Source organism: Aegilops tauschii, chromosome 1 (genome assembly GCF_002575655.3).
Source record: "Aegilops tauschii subsp. strangulata cultivar AL8/78 chromosome 1, Aet v6.0, whole genome shotgun sequence".
NCBI lineage: Eukaryota > Viridiplantae > Streptophyta > Magnoliopsida > Poales > Poaceae > Aegilops > Aegilops tauschii.
In genome coordinates this window covers 297,859,107-297,875,824 of record NC_053035.3, presented here as the reverse complement: position 1 = coordinate 297,875,824, position 16,718 = coordinate 297,859,107, and the positions used below count along the sequence as shown (strand labels likewise).

General features: G+C 44.5%; 1 protein-coding gene across 1 annotated transcript; it reads left to right on the top strand.

Annotated features, from left to right (window-relative positions):
- The first annotated feature begins 4,426 nt into the window (after positions 1-4,426).
- On the top strand, positions 4,427-16,645 carry LOC109772395 (uncharacterized). Its single transcript, XM_020331081.4, has 23 exons — positions 4,427-5,010; positions 5,100-5,150; positions 5,249-5,349; positions 5,499-5,589; positions 6,884-7,018; positions 7,112-7,378; positions 7,478-7,556; positions 7,994-8,088; positions 8,171-8,254; positions 8,342-8,416; positions 8,494-8,541; positions 8,953-9,048; positions 9,133-9,362; positions 10,085-13,470; positions 13,589-13,662; positions 13,779-13,859; positions 14,361-14,432; positions 14,511-14,616; positions 14,694-14,757; positions 15,322-15,450; positions 15,587-15,704; positions 15,884-15,960; positions 16,025-16,645. The coding sequence occupies exons 1-23, from the start codon at positions 4,474-4,476 to the stop codon at positions 16,386-16,388; spliced, it is 6,360 nt and encodes a 2,119-aa protein (XP_020186670.1). The 5' UTR covers positions 4,427-4,473; the 3' UTR covers positions 16,389-16,645.
- Positions 16,646-16,718: the final 73 nt, after the last annotated feature.

Sequence of the window (16,718 nt, the reverse complement as noted above, 5' to 3'; positions counted from 1 at the left end):
GAGAAGCAACCGTGAGTACTCATCCAAAGTACTCGCAAGCAAGGAGCTATACTACATATGCATGGGTATATGTGTAACGGGGCATATCAGTGGACTGAACTGCAGAATGCCAGAATAAAAGGGGGATAGCTAGTCCTGCCGAAGACTACGCTTCTGGCCATCTCCATCTCGCAGCATGTAGAAGAGAGTAGATTGAAGTCCTCCAAGTAGCATCGCATAGCATAATCCTACCCGGCGATCCCCTCCTCGTCGCCCTGTTAGAGAGCGATCACCGGGTTGTATCTGGCACTTGGAAGGGTGTATTTTATTCAGTATCCAGTTCTAGTTGTCATAAGGTCAAGGTACAACTCCGGGTCGTCCTTTTACCGAGGGACACGGCTATTCGAATAGATAAACTTCCCTGCAGGGGTGCACCACATAACCCAACACGCTCGATCCCATTTGGCCGGACACACTTTTCTGGGTCATGCCCGGCCTCGTAAGATCAACGCGTCGCAGCCCCACCTAAGCACAACAGAGAGGTCAGCACGCCGGTCTAACCCTATGCGCGCAGGGGTCTGGGCCCATCGCCCTATGCACACCTGCACGTTGCGTACGCGGCCGGAAGCAGACCTAGCCTAGTGGCGTTCCAGTCCAATCCGGCGCGCGCCACTCAGTCACAGACGTCACGAAGGCTTCGGCTGATACCACGACGCCGGGATACCCATAACTACTCCCGCGTAGATGGTTAGTGCGTATAGACCAAATGGCCAGACTCAGATCAAATACCAAGAACTCGTTAAGCGTGTTAAGTATCCGCGAACGCCGATCAGGGCCAGGCCCACCTCTCACCTAGGCGGTCTCAACCTGCCCTGTCGCTCCGCCACAAAGATCCACTTGCGGGTACTCCTACGAGCCGACCCGACTTTAGTCATCACATGTGTCATGTATATAGTGTATATAGTATATACCCGTGATCACCGCCCAGGTGATCACGGCCCGATAGTATAGCACAGTAGACGGACAAGAATGTAGGGCCACTGATGGAAATCTAGCATCCTATACTAAGCATGTAGGATTGCAGGTAAAGGTATCAACAGTAGTAGCAATGATAGGCTATGCATCAGGATAGGATATCGAAAAGCAGTAACATGCTACACTACTCTAATGCAAGCAGTATAGAGAAGAATAGGCGATATCTGGTGATCAAGGGGGGGGCTTGCCTGGTTGCTCTGGCAAGTAGGAGGGGTCGTCGACTCCGTAGTCGAACTGGGCAGCGGCAGGGTCGGTCTCGTAGTCTACCGGAGAGAAGAGGGGGAAGAAACAGTAAATACAATGCAAACATAAACATGACGATGCGTGACATGACAATGAGCGGTGCTAGGTGTGTCCTAACGCGACAGTAGGTGGTACCGGCGAAGGGGGGGAACATCCGGGAGGTATTCCCGATGTTTCGCGTTTTCGGACAGACGGACCGGAGGGGGAAAGTTGCTAGTTCGATAGGTTAGGGAGGTGTGGTGGACGAACGGACTGCGTATTCGGATTCGTCTCGTCGTTCTGAGCAACTTTCATATAGAAAACATTTTCATCCGAGTTACGGTTTAAAAGATATGAATTTTCAAAGTTTATTTGAATTTCTGGAATTATTTGAATTAAGCAAAAATGAATTATGACGTCAGCATGAGGCAATGCTGACGTCAGCAGGTCAACAGAGCGGCTGACCAGGTCAAACTGACCAGGGGGACCCACCTGTCATAGACAGTGGGTTAATCAGAGTTCAAACTAATCTAAATTTAGTTAGTAAAACTACTAGGCCCACCTGTCAGTGACTGATCAGGTTAATTAATTAGTTTTATTTATAAAAACATTTTTTTTTGTTAATTATGCGGCGGGGCCCGCATGTCAGTGGCTGGGCCTGCCCAGTCAGCACGTTGACTGGGTTGACCCAGTCAACGGGGCCTGCGGGGCCCACTGGCAGTGGCACTGGGGTGGCCCCAGGCCAGCCACGTCGGCGGCCGGCGCCGGAGCGACTCCGGCGACCAAAACAGCGGCGGCCCCTCGCCGGAGTTGGCCGGAATCGCGCTACGGGGCTCGAGGAGGAGCGGGGCTAGGCTCATTCGAAGGAGCTCGCAGCGCCGCATCCAGTGGTGGCCGTAGCTTCGCCGGACCTGGCCGGAATCGGCGCCGGCGAGCGGCGGAGGCGGCGGCGCGCACGGGTGCCCGACGGAGACGGGGCTACGGCGTGCTATCGAGCAAACGGAGGGGCTGGGGAGCATCTACGCGCGGTGGGGAGTGCAACGGGCTTGAGCCCGTGACCAAAAGGTCACCGGAGCCTTGCCGGCGGCGAGCTCCGCGGCGCTGCGTTCGGGCGCGCGGGGGGGAAGCAGCTAGGGGGCGCGCGAGAGCGAAAGGACAGGGGAGGAGGGGGAGAGGCTCACATTGAGCCTGCAGGTGTGCGAGAGTGAGCTCGGGGGAGGCTCGAGGCGGCGAAACGGGGCGGCGATCGACGGCGGCCGTGCGGGGAAGACGAGCTCGGGGAGGTCGTTGCAGTGGCTCCAAGCTTCAACGGAGAGGCGGAGGTGATGTAGTCGAGGGCGGCGACGGCGTACGACACGGCGAAGTGGCGATTGGGGCACGGTGGCCGCGGGAACGACGGAGAACGGCGGCGACCGCGTCGGGCATGGGGAAGGAAGGAGCGGCGTGGATCTGGGGGGGGGAAGAGAGAGGCGCAGAGGCCGAGAGGTGAGCGGGGGCGAGTGGGAGAGGGGCCCGAGGAGGCGGGGGGGCGCTGGCGTCCTTATCCTCCCCGTCGCCGGCGAGGGGGTGCGGCGGGGACCGGCCCCTGTTCCGACCCCGGTCGGGGGAACAGGGAAGGGGAGGGCGAGTGGGAGAGGTGGGCTAGGCCGGCTGGGCCGGGGGTCGGCCCAGTTGGGCCAGGGGTCCAGTGGGGGGGGGCCTTCTCCTTCTTCTTTTTTTTGTTTGTTTGTTCTGTGCTCTTTTGTATTTTCTTTTTATTTGTTTATTTTCTTTGCTGTTTTATTTCATTTAAAAGTACTTAGGCATTTTATAAAAATGTGTTTTCTCCACAATAATTATCAGTGCAATTTCTGGCATGGCCCGAACATTTTTGTTTAAATTTTTGAAAACTTTTATTTTCCACTTTAAATTTAATTGAAGTTTGAAATAGGAGTTTGAAAAGAAATGTGATTCAAATGTGATCAAGCCCTGTTTAGCAACATGATTAGCTTAATCACAGAGAGTTACTGTAGCATGATTCTCGGGGTGTTACAATGCCCATATTGGTTTCTACATATTCTACGAAGATCTTTATCGGTCGAACCTCGATGTCAAGGATTCAACTAATCTCGTATGTAGTTCCCTTTGTCTATCGGTATGTTACTTGCCCGAGATTCGATCGTCGGTATCACCATACCTAGTTCAATCTCGTTATCGGCAAGTCTCTTTACTCATTCCGTAATACAAGATCCCGTGGCTAACCCATTAGTCACATTGTTTGCAAGCTCATTGTGATGCTGTATTACCGAGAGGGTCCAGAGATACCTCTCCGTCATACGGAGTGACAAATCCCAGTCTTGATCCATGCCAACTCAACAGACACCCTCGGAGATACCTGTAGAGCACCTTTATAGTCACCCAGTTACGTTGCGACGTTTGGTACACACAAGGTATTCCTTTGGTGTCAGTGAGTTGCATGATCTCATGGTCATAGGAACATATACTTGACATGTAGAAAATGATAGCAATAAACTTGATACGATCATATGCTACGTTCATAGTTTGGGTCTTGTCCATCACATCATTCTACTAATGATGTGATCCCGTTATCAAATGACAACTCATGTCTATGACTAGGAAACCATAGTCATCTTTGATCAACGAGCTAGTCCGGTAGAGGCTTACTAGGGACATGTTGTTGTCTATTATCCACATATGCATTTGAGTTTCTGGTCAATACAATTATAGCATGGATAATAGATGATTATCATGAACAAGGAAATATAATAATCACCACTTTATTATTGCTTCTAGGGCATATTTCCAACAGGCCGGCCGCCAGGTTGCGCCGCCACGCCGCCATGTCATGCTGCCGCCGCACCTCCTGTACCCCACCTCACTGATTCAGCCACCGTCGCCACGCCTCGCAACGCCGTGCCACTGACTTGCGAGACCGAGAAAAATAGGCGTTAGACAACTTCCCCTAAATTATACGGTCATTCAGTGAGATGATTTTTACTGAAAGTATTTTACAGTACCTATTGGACATTTTTGAGAATTAAAGTAGCTATTGGAGTTGCTCTAAACAATGTCACACAAGTTTTGGTAGCGCTTAATGGGCCGTCAAAGGCCCGATCGATCTCGGGCTCTTGGCCCAGCGAATACCCCCATCCCGTCGTCTTCAACCTCCCCCCTCGGTGTGTGTTGCTACAGAGTAGAGTAGCCAATCGCGGCCACGGACAGGGAACTAGGGAAGCCATGGAGGCGGCGCCGGAGAGGGAGAGGGAGGGTAGGGGGGAGGAGTGGAGCGACGGTGGCGTGGCTCTGGGTTTCCGGGTGAAGGCGTGTTCCCGCGAGTCGTCGGGGCAGAAGGCCGCCAACGTGCTGGAGCCCGACCTCCGCTCCCACTGGTCCACCGCCACCAACACCAAGGAGTGGATCCTCCTCGAGCTCAACGAGCCGTGCCTCGTCTCCCACATCCGCATCTACAACAAGTCCGTCCTTGAATGGGAGGTCACCGGCGGGCTGCGCTACAAGCCCGAGGCCTTCGTCAAGGTTCGCCCGCGCGGCGAAGCTCCCAAGCGCGACATGGTGTACCCGGCCAACCACACCCCCTGCCGCTACGTCCGCATCTCTTGTCTGCGCGGAAGCCCCATTGCCATCTACTTCATCCAGCTCACCGGAATCCCTGTACCTGGCCTGGAACCTGAATTCCAACCTCTTGTCAACCACTTGTTACCACAAATATCCTCTTCGCAGAAACAATCTCATTCTTCGCACAATATGCATCTCCAGGTAGCTCTGCCATATATATGTGTGTTCTACTTGCTCTATTTCTCATGTTTGTCTCCTGATGAATGAATTGTATTGCAAATTAAATCTAGTTACTCAAAGACATTGCAAGAAGGCTACCACCGTTTCTGCCCCAGATTGAGGTAAAATTAGTCTTGCTCCTAGGCTATATGCTATTAATTTTGCAGTTTCCCCCATGTGTCCCCTTTAACCGGCTGGCTGGCTGCTCATCACACTGCAGGCTGACCTTAATAGCATCACAGACACCCCAGAGAGCAGTGTTTGGTTTTTGGCTCTGCTTGCTGGCCCATTTTATCCAATCCTCAACCTTATAAACGAAAGGTGTGGCCCATTTCTCATACATGCTTACTTGCCAGTCTTCATCTCTAGTTTGCATACATTATGTGCATGTGCACTACTGTTCACGCCCTCGTGCACCCACCTGTGTGTGAGCAATGCCATCTGATTGACACATTCCCCCAAATTTACAGGGATGCTACAAAAACGTCGATTTCTTCCGTTGATTCAGATACCCTAAAGACTAGCCTGGCTTCTATTCCAACTGTTTCCTCAAACTTTGAGGCATGTAAATATTCTTTCCGCACACTTCTGTTTTATCCTTTTATATAGTTTTGGCTATGTGCTATCGTAGTGTGCTACAGTAAGAACTATGAATGCTGAAAGCTTAATTACATGGTACTGCACCTCCACTCTATGTCATACATAGCTTTCCAGTTATGTAAAATGAGTATAGGAACAAGTCATTTATCTTCTGCACATCTCTTTCTAAATGAATATTAACTATCCATAGCACTGAGTGCTGACTAACTAACTGTATACACCCCCCTCTGTGAGTTCTGAAAAGACCACCCGAGATTGGAACTACCTTGACTGATAGGAACTAGAGAATATTTGCAGGAGTGTTTATTTAACGTAGTTGAGGTAGATGGTTTTATGGTTGCATTCTGGCAACTGCTAAACTATAACATGAGATATAACCATGTCTCGTCAGCAACTTCTAGTTCACAAAACGGCTGTTGGAGTTCTGTAGGAGTGTGTTAGGTTGATGTTATCCAGGATCTTCCATTAATTTATGTCATCACATTGCACAAATTCCTTGTTGGCCATGCCCCTGTAGTGAAACACTGAGCACTGACATCTGCCCAGTTTGTTGGTTGCTTGCAAATGCATGAGAACACGAATATTTCTCGCTGGTTTATGACCTGAACTGCTAAACAGCCAGCCTATTCTGTGTGACTGCCAATTTATGTGTAGAAAAAGAAACTGAGTGATTTCTGGTTGTATCTGTTTTCCTGATGGTTTAAAGTATTTAAAACGGAAGTCATATTCAAATGTTCTTTGTTCGAACATGTGGTCTTATTTAGGGCTAGCAAGCTAGTACCATTTTACATCTGGACTATGTGCCTGTGGTCCTACTGTGTGCTCTGCCATTCAGCTTTAACACCAAGGACCTATTTTCTGGTATCCTTCCAATTAAAACTACAACAGTAGAAGACCTATTGCTCTGCAACAATTGATATTGAGTTTGATAATATGAAAATTAAAAGATGGTAACTTATTTTAGCGCTCCGTCCTGTTATTAAAACTACCAATTCATGACTTGTATTTTACAAAAATCTTTTTCAAGTATCATGCATGATACTCATCTCTAGGTTTTTATTCCATGGAGAGCATCTCTGTGCCCTTCAAAGGAATTTGTCACATACGAATAAGGGAAGTTAAGGTGGTTAAGCAGTAAATGATTAGCAACCACATTCAAGTCGGATGTATCTCCCTTGGGGAGCATAGAAACATACAGCGCATATGCACTCATTTTGGTCGATTTTGGTGTTCTGAATTCTTTATTTTTGTACAGGCACAACCTAGGAGAGCACGGAGTCCATCTTCTGTTCAGCCTGCTTCATGTATGCTGGCATTTCGATCTGAAACAGCTATACTACTCTTAAGGAAAGCACACAAAGACAAAACTCTCTCAATTGTTTGCCATCGAGTATGTTCTTTGACCATATTTTTTTTGTCTTCTTTGGTCATGTACTTTTTCCTCTCGGAGTATTTTCTGAACATTTGCCTCTTTTGAACTAAGGCATCAAGGGTGCTCCAAAAACTTTTGGAGCCTGAGCCATTCGTTGATGAGCCAATACCTAATGGTGGAATGCTTTCGAGTGAAGTCTCTGATGAAATTCCTAAAAGTGATGCTTCCAGCCTAGTGCCTTATACAAACTACTCTAGTTTGTTTGGAGAAGAATTTAGTTTATCAGAAAATCACTTCGATGGCTCTTTTCTAAATATTTTGGATGTTGCTGCTGTTGAAGAAGGCATTCTTCATGTACTGTATGCAGCTGCATCACAGGTTATCTTTGTCATATTGTGTCATTCTTATATCTGCCAATTTCCATGTGTTACCTTTTGTTCTAAAAGGCTGGTTTTATTTTCTTGATTGTGCTTGCAGCCCCAACTAGGTTGCAAGCTTGCTGAAACTACTTCAGACATGTGGTCTGTCTTACCGCTTGTTCAAGCACTTCTTCCAGGTATTGACTGGGAGATGACCTTACATACTTAATGCTTTTTAGCTTCTCTGACTACTCTTAAATGAGAATTAGCAGAAGTATGATTGAGTAACAACTTTGGCTACCAAACAATCTACACCTTCCCGCATGTTAATATCCCATACTAAAAAGATGCAAGGCCTACTTGGCCATTGGCTAGCGCATTTAGTGCGACACCCGTGCCTTGTGGCTAAAGACTATGGATTGAGTCCAATCAAATGTTAGTTCGTTTGCATTTTCCAGGATTTTATCCTATGGATTCTTGGTTACTGATGTCCTTAGGTTTAAATATAAACCAACCGCACCCCTTCTAAAAGTAAAAAAATGGGGGCAGATCTACCTGCAAGGGTGTCAGTATACGGCATGTATGCCTTTGTAGAATCTGATAATATGATGTTGCTCTTGTGTGTTTTTCATAGCACTTCGTCCTCCATTTAGTGCTGGCCCTACCGAACAGATTGATGATTGTTTTAGCCAATGGAACCATCCAGATGTTCACAATGCTCTTTCCCAGGTACCTCGATTTGTATGATCTGTTCTCTTCTTCATGCATTAGTGGCATCACTTACCATTTCTCAAGGTATTTGTGGCTGCAGATTGTGTCAATGTCGGTATCATCAGTTTTTCATCCTCTTCTCAGAGGTTGTGCTGGTTATCTTTCATCATACCTGCCATCACATGTTCGTTCTGCAACTCTGAACTCTCTATTGTAGAAGTATTTATTTTCTTCAGTAGATTGTTGACATGTTTCTTATGTTCACTACTAGGCAAAAGCAGCATGTGTTCTGCTTGATTTGTGCAGGGGACCATTATCACCTTGGGTGCCCATGATCACAGCAAAGGTCTCTTTATGATTTTGTCCACAGTTATGGATTTTATAATTTGTTCCTATTTATGACATTATATACTCATGAAACAGGTAGATCTTGCAGTTGAACTTCTGGAGGATCTCCTGGGTGTTATCCAGGTATGTGTGTGTTGGAAACCTAGTCTACATGAGCAATGCTGGGAATCTAGAAAATTATCTTTTAGTGATGTAATCTGGCATATTTTGTATCCTTTCTTTAGGGCCTACTTTTGTGCCTATACATAACAAATAAACAAAATAATGCTTCAGTTTAAGTTTTATCTCCTTTTGGGTACTACTTTTGAAGGGGCGTACTGTTGTTTTGAGCTAGTATGTCTTGCTGTGCTGTATTTAAGATGAAACACCCAGTTGTTCGAGCAGAGTTTGTAGTGTTACAGTCTCCATCATGACCATGGTACTTTACTTTTGCATCATCCTGAATCAGCATAATGTTTGGTTGGTTAAATTGCTTACTGTTTTCCATATGCACGTGGCAATCAGACGATTTGATTTATGTGTGACGCTGGTCAGGGAGTTGGGCAATCTCTTTCCCGTTCTCGTGCGGCGCTGAAGTATATTTTATTGGCCGTATCAGGGAATATGGATGATGTTCTCGCAGAATACAAAGTAATCCATCTTTCATTTCGTGATATTTCTCAGTGATTGTTGTAATACTTCTTGAACATGCATCTTATAACTGCCTACTTTCAGGAAGTCAAGCATAAAATACTTTTCATTCTGGAGATGCTAGATCCTTTTGTTGATCATGCTATAAGTGCAATGAAAGACAGAATATCATTTGGTGGTGTGTCTGCTATGTATCTGGAGAAACAGGCAAAAGTTTGCGATATGGCCTTGAACATTATTCGTACAGCTGCAAAGAATCCTGCTGTACTCCCTTCTTTGGAACTTGAATGGCGGCGAGGTGCTGTTGCCCCAAGGTTGGTAAGCTATATGTACATGCAGGTGCAACATAAGGTTACGAGTACAGTGAGTAATAATCTATGCTGATTGATGAGAAGCAAATACTCTTATAATTATCTAATAGTTAACCCCTTGGTCACAACTCACACATTCATATTCCTATTTTATAGCAACAATATATATTTGGCTAATGCATAAACTTGTCGTTTACACTTCACTTACTTTGGTTTAACTGAACTGCTGCCAAGTTGCCCTTTAAACTCTTGAAGTTGTTTAAAAGAGGCAATGAACTGAATTGACACTCGAGTTGGCCAGCTTAGTGTGTACATGTCCCACCAACCCAGCTTGTGGCGTCAACAACAAAACAACAACAAAGCCTTTAGTCCCAAACAAGTTGGGGTAGGCTAGAGGTGAAACCCATAAGATCTCGCGACCAAAAAAATGAGATCCATGGGCACAAGCTTTACCAACCCAGCTTGTGGCGTCGGTTGAAACAAATATTTCTTTAGCGAAAATTGAACTATTTCTGGAAGTCGGTGACTAATTTGCTCTTTCCAAAAATTGAGGGGACAAAACGAGCCATGAGTGGAAGTTGAGGGACCAATTTGTGCAACAACATTATCTTGTCAAATATTTAGATCGGGCACATGAAAATGTATTGAGCAAATTCATCATTAGGCCTATTATAAAATTGCTTTGTATGCTAGTAAAATATACTAAATCTAACTTTAACTTGCAGTATACTTCTTTCTATCTTGGATCCTCATATGCCACTCCCACCTGACGTTGATCTCTGCAAAAGTTCATTGCCCGAGGTTGATCAAGCAGCTTTGGCGGTTTCAGATTGTCCAGCACCACATTCTTGCAACCCTGAAGTTGTTGACGGGCGAGACACATCTGAAATAGCTATGAGAATAGAAAGTTTTGAACAGTACAATTCTTTATTTGCTCCTGAAGAATTGAAGCAATCTGAGTTGACAAATACTCTGCGAGAAGACCATGATAAAGTACGTACAAATTTTGACCAGAACATCCCTGTGGGCAGGAAAACCAATGTAAAATTACCAGCTGGCCTTTTCCAGTTGGAAGATACTGTTGCTGATGATTACAATGATGCACGGGCTGATTATCTACAACTGTTGAACCAAGAGAACTGTGAATTAAGAGCTCTAGAATTTCGTCGCTTAGCACTGAATCTGTGTATGCAACAGGAACCAACAATTGAGGGGCATAATGCCGGAATTGATGCTTTGCTATTAGCTGCAGAATGCTATGTTAATCCATTTTTTCTCTTGAATTTACGGCTTAATTCAGAGCCTCTGGATCGAATTGAACGTACTCATTCGGAGTTGATACAACGGAATGCCTCCTTTGAGTTGAACGATTTGCGTGTGAAAGATTTAGATCTAGCGACAGTGCACAGTTTGGAGAATAAACGGGATAGAGCTGTCCTAGATTTACTCCTGCAAGCTGCAAAATTTGACTGTGAATACCATGCAAAGATACCCGACGGTGAAGTCTATCCAAATGATGCTGAGGATGACAAGCAACCTATAGAAATTTCACCAGAAGTTACAGACCTTGTGGATGCTGTAACTTTGGTCAGAAAGAACCAAGCTCTGCTTTGGCACTTTATTATGAAGCAATTTGGAAGGAAAGGGCATTTAGCTAATGAAATTCTTCTTGATAGCTTGTTGTTCTTGTTGCACTCAGCAACTGACCTATTTTGTCCACCAGATAATGTGATCGATATCATATTGAATTCTGCTGAAAACCTCAACCGACAGCTTGCATGTCTTTACAGCTCTGTTAATGCAGGGGATAAGAAATTGGATAATGTAAAATTACATGGTTTACAAAGACGTTGGGCACTTCTCCAGAAGCTGGTTCTGGCTTCATCTGGTAGCGACAATACTAGAGAACTTGTCAGCATTAAAAAAGATGGTTTTCGTTTTAGAAGCTTAGTTCCTCCATCAGCATGGGTGCATAAGATATCAGAATTTTCCAGGTTTTCTAGCCCACTTCCTCGATTTCTTGGATGGATGGCAGTGTCGCGTTATGCCAAGGAATATTTAAATGAGAGACTGTTTCTTGCCTCTGATTTCTCACAGCTTACAACTTTGCTGTCAATTTTCACTGATGAACTTAGTCTAATGGATGGAGTTGCAACTCAGAAGATCAAGTCTGCTGACACTGAACAATCTGCTTGCAATAATCACTTGCTTCTTAAGAAGGAATCTATGTCGTCAGATAAACCAAGCACGAACAAACTGTTTCAGATTTTACTTCCTGAACTACATTTCTTTTTTCCAAGCATGAGCAGACTATTTCACGGATTTGGAGAGACCATTTTGGAAGCTGTTGGTTTGCAGTTAAAATGTCTCCCGAAAAGTGCAGTACAAGATGTTCTTTGTTGGTTTTCTGAGATGTGCATGTGGCCTTACCTTGAAGGCATCAAGGAGCATCTTGTACTTGCAAACGGAGTAAGTTCTTTGAGAGGTAATATTGCTGCTAATGCCAAGGCTGTTGTTTTCTATCTACTCGAGTCGGTTGTTTCTGAGCACTTGGAGGCTATTGTTCCTGAAATGCCAAGGGTAGTGCACATTCTTGTGTCACTTTGTAGAGCTTCTTATGCTGATGTGGCCTTCCTTGACTCTGTATTGTGTCTGCTGAAGCCATTGATATCTTATTTCTTAAGGAAGGGAACTGATGATGAAAAAGTGATGGGTCATATAACTGACTGCAGTGATTTTGAGTTGATTTGTTTTGAAGAGTTGTTTGAAATTATCCGGTGTGGTAAACATACAAAGGATGCAACCAGTGATAAGATTCAGGTCCCATTGCTGATCTTCATTCTGGGGTCTCTGCTTCCTGATCTGTCCTTTAAGAGGAGGATTGAAATATTGGACTCCTTGCTAGTATGGGTAGACTCTATCAGTTCTGATCCACCATCACTGCTGTGTAGTTATCTTGAAGGCTTTCATACACTTATTGATGGTTGTGTAACTATACTAGTTCAGAATATTGAATTACTTGGTATCATCATCCTTTCTGTGAGAGAACAGTCTAGGGAGGCTGCAAATTCCATAAGTGGGGATGCCATGATGCAACTTGAGAAGAATTCACAAGATACAGAGCAGCTACTAGTTAAATCCACAGACAATGCGGAAAAGTCGAAGGGGCCACCTGCTGGTTGTATTATAGAATTTTGTGATGCCCTGGAGAAGGTCATTTCACATCTTACTCTGTCAATTGAGAGTAGCTGGAAATGGCACCATCAGTTGGCCTCTAGGCTGTCTTCATTGATGGCAAAGTGTTTGCTGTATGCGAAATGCTTAAAAGCTGTTACTCAAGGAAACGCAATTTCTAGTAGCACTAGGCAAGAGGTGGAGCTTGTACAAAAACACTGGGAGAGTGCTCTTGAAGGTCTGGCAGAAACCATTTTAGGAAATCAGGAAAAGCAGTGCTGGCAGGTGGCATCCTCTATGCTTGACTATATGATTAAACTACCTAATGTTCTTGCTTGGGGTAATGTTCTTAGTGCCACTTGTTCAGCAATCGAGCACTTCTGCTCTCATGCACCTAGGATATCTTGGAGACTGCAGACAGAGAAGTGGTTATCGTTATTGGTTTCGGGTGGAATTGAAGACCTCAAGAATAGTGAAACCTCGTTGATTAATCTTTTCTGTACAATGTTGAGTCACGCTGAACCAGAACAACGCTCTGTTGCATTGCAGCAACTTGGGAGGATTATTCACTTGGCGGGTACTGCTGAAGTCGGATCTGGTTCAACAATGACGTCCCATTTGGTTACTCATACATGGAACAGAATAGCAGCATTGGCTCTCTATGACTCTTCTATGCTATTAAGGAATCATGCGATGGCTTTGCTCACTGAATATGTTCCATTTATTGATAAAAATCATCTGCGGTCATTTCTTGCATCAAGTGACAGTATCCTGAAAGGTGTGGGGCAACTTTCATGTGTAATTGAAGAGGGCTATTTGACACGAATGTCCTTACTGTTGCTTTCAAAGGCATGTCTTTATTCTTCTTCTGAAGATATTGCTTTGATTCCTGAATCTGTTTGGAGGAAATTGGAAAACATGCAAACATCACTAACTGGTAAATTAATGCTTCTCGATTACCCACATTTATGTTGTACTTGTGCCCTTATGTGGGGTTCAACCTTAACAACTGATTATTCAAGTACTTTATTTACTATTTTCTGATGTATTATTAGGAGGTTTTGGTGATGTCGAGAAAGATCTCTGTCGAGCTCTATGTCAGCTAAGAACTGAATCTGATGCTAAAATGGTCTCTCTCTCTCTCTCCTTCCTTCAACCGTCTTCTATCCTAGGATCACAGCTAACGGATTCAATATTATTTTGTGCATGTTCTGGCTACCAAGTACTGACTCTGTGTCTCTTTAGGTTGTAAAAGAACTTCTCGCAGGATCTACTACAAAACCAGTGAACACTGATTATAAGGATATCCGTGAATCAATTCTTCAGGTCATAATCTTTCTTATGATTCATTCTGAAATGCATATTTTGTATCTGTAGCATTGTTACTTCTGTTTCTGCTTTATTACTTAAGTCTATGCCATCCATCACAGTTTCAGTTCTAAACTCAACAGAGATTCACATTGATGAGTGTGCGTGCACTTTTGTACCTAACAATATAAGTGCTTAATACTTCTTGAAATAGCAAACTTCTAGTCATTCTTGGAGGCTTGGAGGAAATTACCTTGACCTTTAGAATTCTTGACGGAAGAATTTTTTGTAATAGTATGCAATAACAACAATTACTGTTAGTTTGAAAGTTTTGGAATTCATGTTCATCTTCCAGAAAACCAAAATGCTTGCAAGCAAGACTGGAATAGGCAGCACTGGCATGCTTGTATTTTTGTTCAAATATATACTCCTGATACCCTAAGTTGCGGTGCGCATAGGGTGTTAATTTCAAACTCCAGTCCATGCTGGTAACCTGCTTTTGTGAATCCTTTTTGATAGGTGTTGTCCTCTTTGAGTTCTGTTGAGTCCTACTTTGAGTTCTTCTCAATCAGATCTGATCAGGAATGTCAGGTTAGAGATACAACCAGGGTTTCTGGCCGCCATGTTTTCAATATCTTATTCTGACACTTAAATAATTACAACACCAAGGAACTTGAAGAAGCTGAGATTGAATTGGAGCTTATTAAAAACGAGAAAGCAGTTTGGAAATTTGTCGGACGTCCCCAGGATACTGTGGCTCCAGGCCTGTTATCATGTAAGATTAGTGACTATTAAGGACTATTATTATGAATATTGTTCCCTTAATGTGCAGTAATGTAATTACATATACAGATTACAAGGACAGTAGTGAAGTTAATAAACAGCTTCAGCAGATCCGTGAAGATATACGGTCCCTGTAAGTTGACATATCACATTTTACACCTGGTCCAAGTGTACTTTATTCCTCAAGCTCCTGACAGTTACTTTCCCTGGGCAAAACATTCTTATCACCGTGGGAAGTGTGTGGGTGCGGGTGTATTTTTTTAACCTTTGACAATGCAACCTTTTTTAAAGTTTAAATTTGCACTGTGAAGATTAGACTCATCATGATAAGTACAGCAATTTTAGTACTCTTATCTTGCCTTACATATATTCCCAACAAAAATAATGGTTAAAGATGTACCTCAGAGACCATTAAGATTTACATGAAGCAAGTCATTGGTTTTGATGGAGGCATGAAGTGCTGCATAATAAGGAGTACTAAATTTCTAAATCCTATTCCTTTTCTGGGCCTTGAGAGTGATAAGTTTTAGTATGAAGCTTCATAAGAAAGCTTTGTCTATCCATGAATAGTATCATTTTCTTGCACCAGTTTAATTTTAATTTTGAAGCATTGAAACTTTTTTTTTGATGGATAGAATCATTGGAACTTATTGTCAGCGTTACTTGTTATGCAGCTAACATGTATTTTACTTGATAGAGAACGGTCCAAGCTCAGAGAGGAAATTATAGCACGCCGACAGAAGAAATTGCTTATCAGACATACTCGTGAAAAGTACTTGGAAGAGACGAGTTGCAAGGAAATGGAGCTTATGCAAGAGCTTGATAGGTTTGGAGCTGTTGCCTTTTCATTTGATATGTCAGAGACGACATTTTCTTCTTCTTTAGGAAAGGAGGTTCAAATCCCCGGCCTCTGCATCATTATATGTGCTTGTTCTTATTTTCTCGTTGTATTATCTTTGCAGGGAAAGAACTCTTGAGATGGAGCGTGACATCGAAAGGCAGCGACAGCTGGATCTCGAGCGTGTGAAGTCAAGGGAACTGCAATATAACCTCGATATGGAAAGGGAGAAACAAACTCAGGTATATGTTGTAATTTTACCCTTTCGAATTGAAATTGGTTATTGGTATCGTGGCATGTTTTGTTTGCCATCAATCCATGACGCATCCAGCCAAAGAGAATAGCTGTAGCTCCAGACTTAGCAAACCATTTCGTTGGTTTTTCTTGCTGCATCATATGCTGTGCTGATTGACTTGTGCAGAGAGAGCTTCAACGTGAGCTGGAGCAGGTTGAGTTGGGGCGGTCATCAAGGCGGGAGTTCTCAGCCAACCCCAGCAGGTATTGATTGATTCTGCCGATTCGCATCTCTCGCAACATCTTTGTAATTGGCAACATTGCGCAGCCGGGTGAGGGAGAGATACCGCGAAAGGGATAATGGTAGAGGCGCACAGCAGGAGGGAAGCCGCGGCCAAGGCCATGAGGGTCAACCAACGGTCGTGATGGGTGGTGCATCAAGGCCATCGTCGTTCCCTACGATACTGCAATCTCGTGACCGTGGCAGCGATGGCGGCTACGAGGAGAACGCGGAGGGAAGCAGGGATTCCGGCGGCGATACCAGCAGCATGGGAGATCCGGAGTTGGACGGGCCGGGTTCAGGCTCGAGGCATGGGACACGAGCTGGCGGCAGCAGCAAGTCGTCAAGGCAAGTCATGGAGCGGAGAGAGCGGGATGGTAGACGTGAAGGTAAATGGGAGCGGAAGCAATGAAGGCAAGCCACTCCACCCATGGTGGCCACCACTCTATTCAGTAGTCATTTGGTCAGTTATGCAATGCATCTACTCTCCAGTAGTCATGGTGGTCAGTGGTCACTACTCTACTCTACTCTACTCATTAGTCCTTTGGTCAATTATGCAATGCATCTCTTGATTCTGCGTCTTGTATCATGTAGTACTAGTTCAAAGCTGCAGCGTCAGTGTTACAAACACTGGTGTAACTAGAAAACAAAGAGATTGGGGGTGAGGTACACATTGGCTGCACCGCACCAGGCTGACAGCAACACACAACTAACTCATCGCTGCTCTGGGGCAAGGAATAGT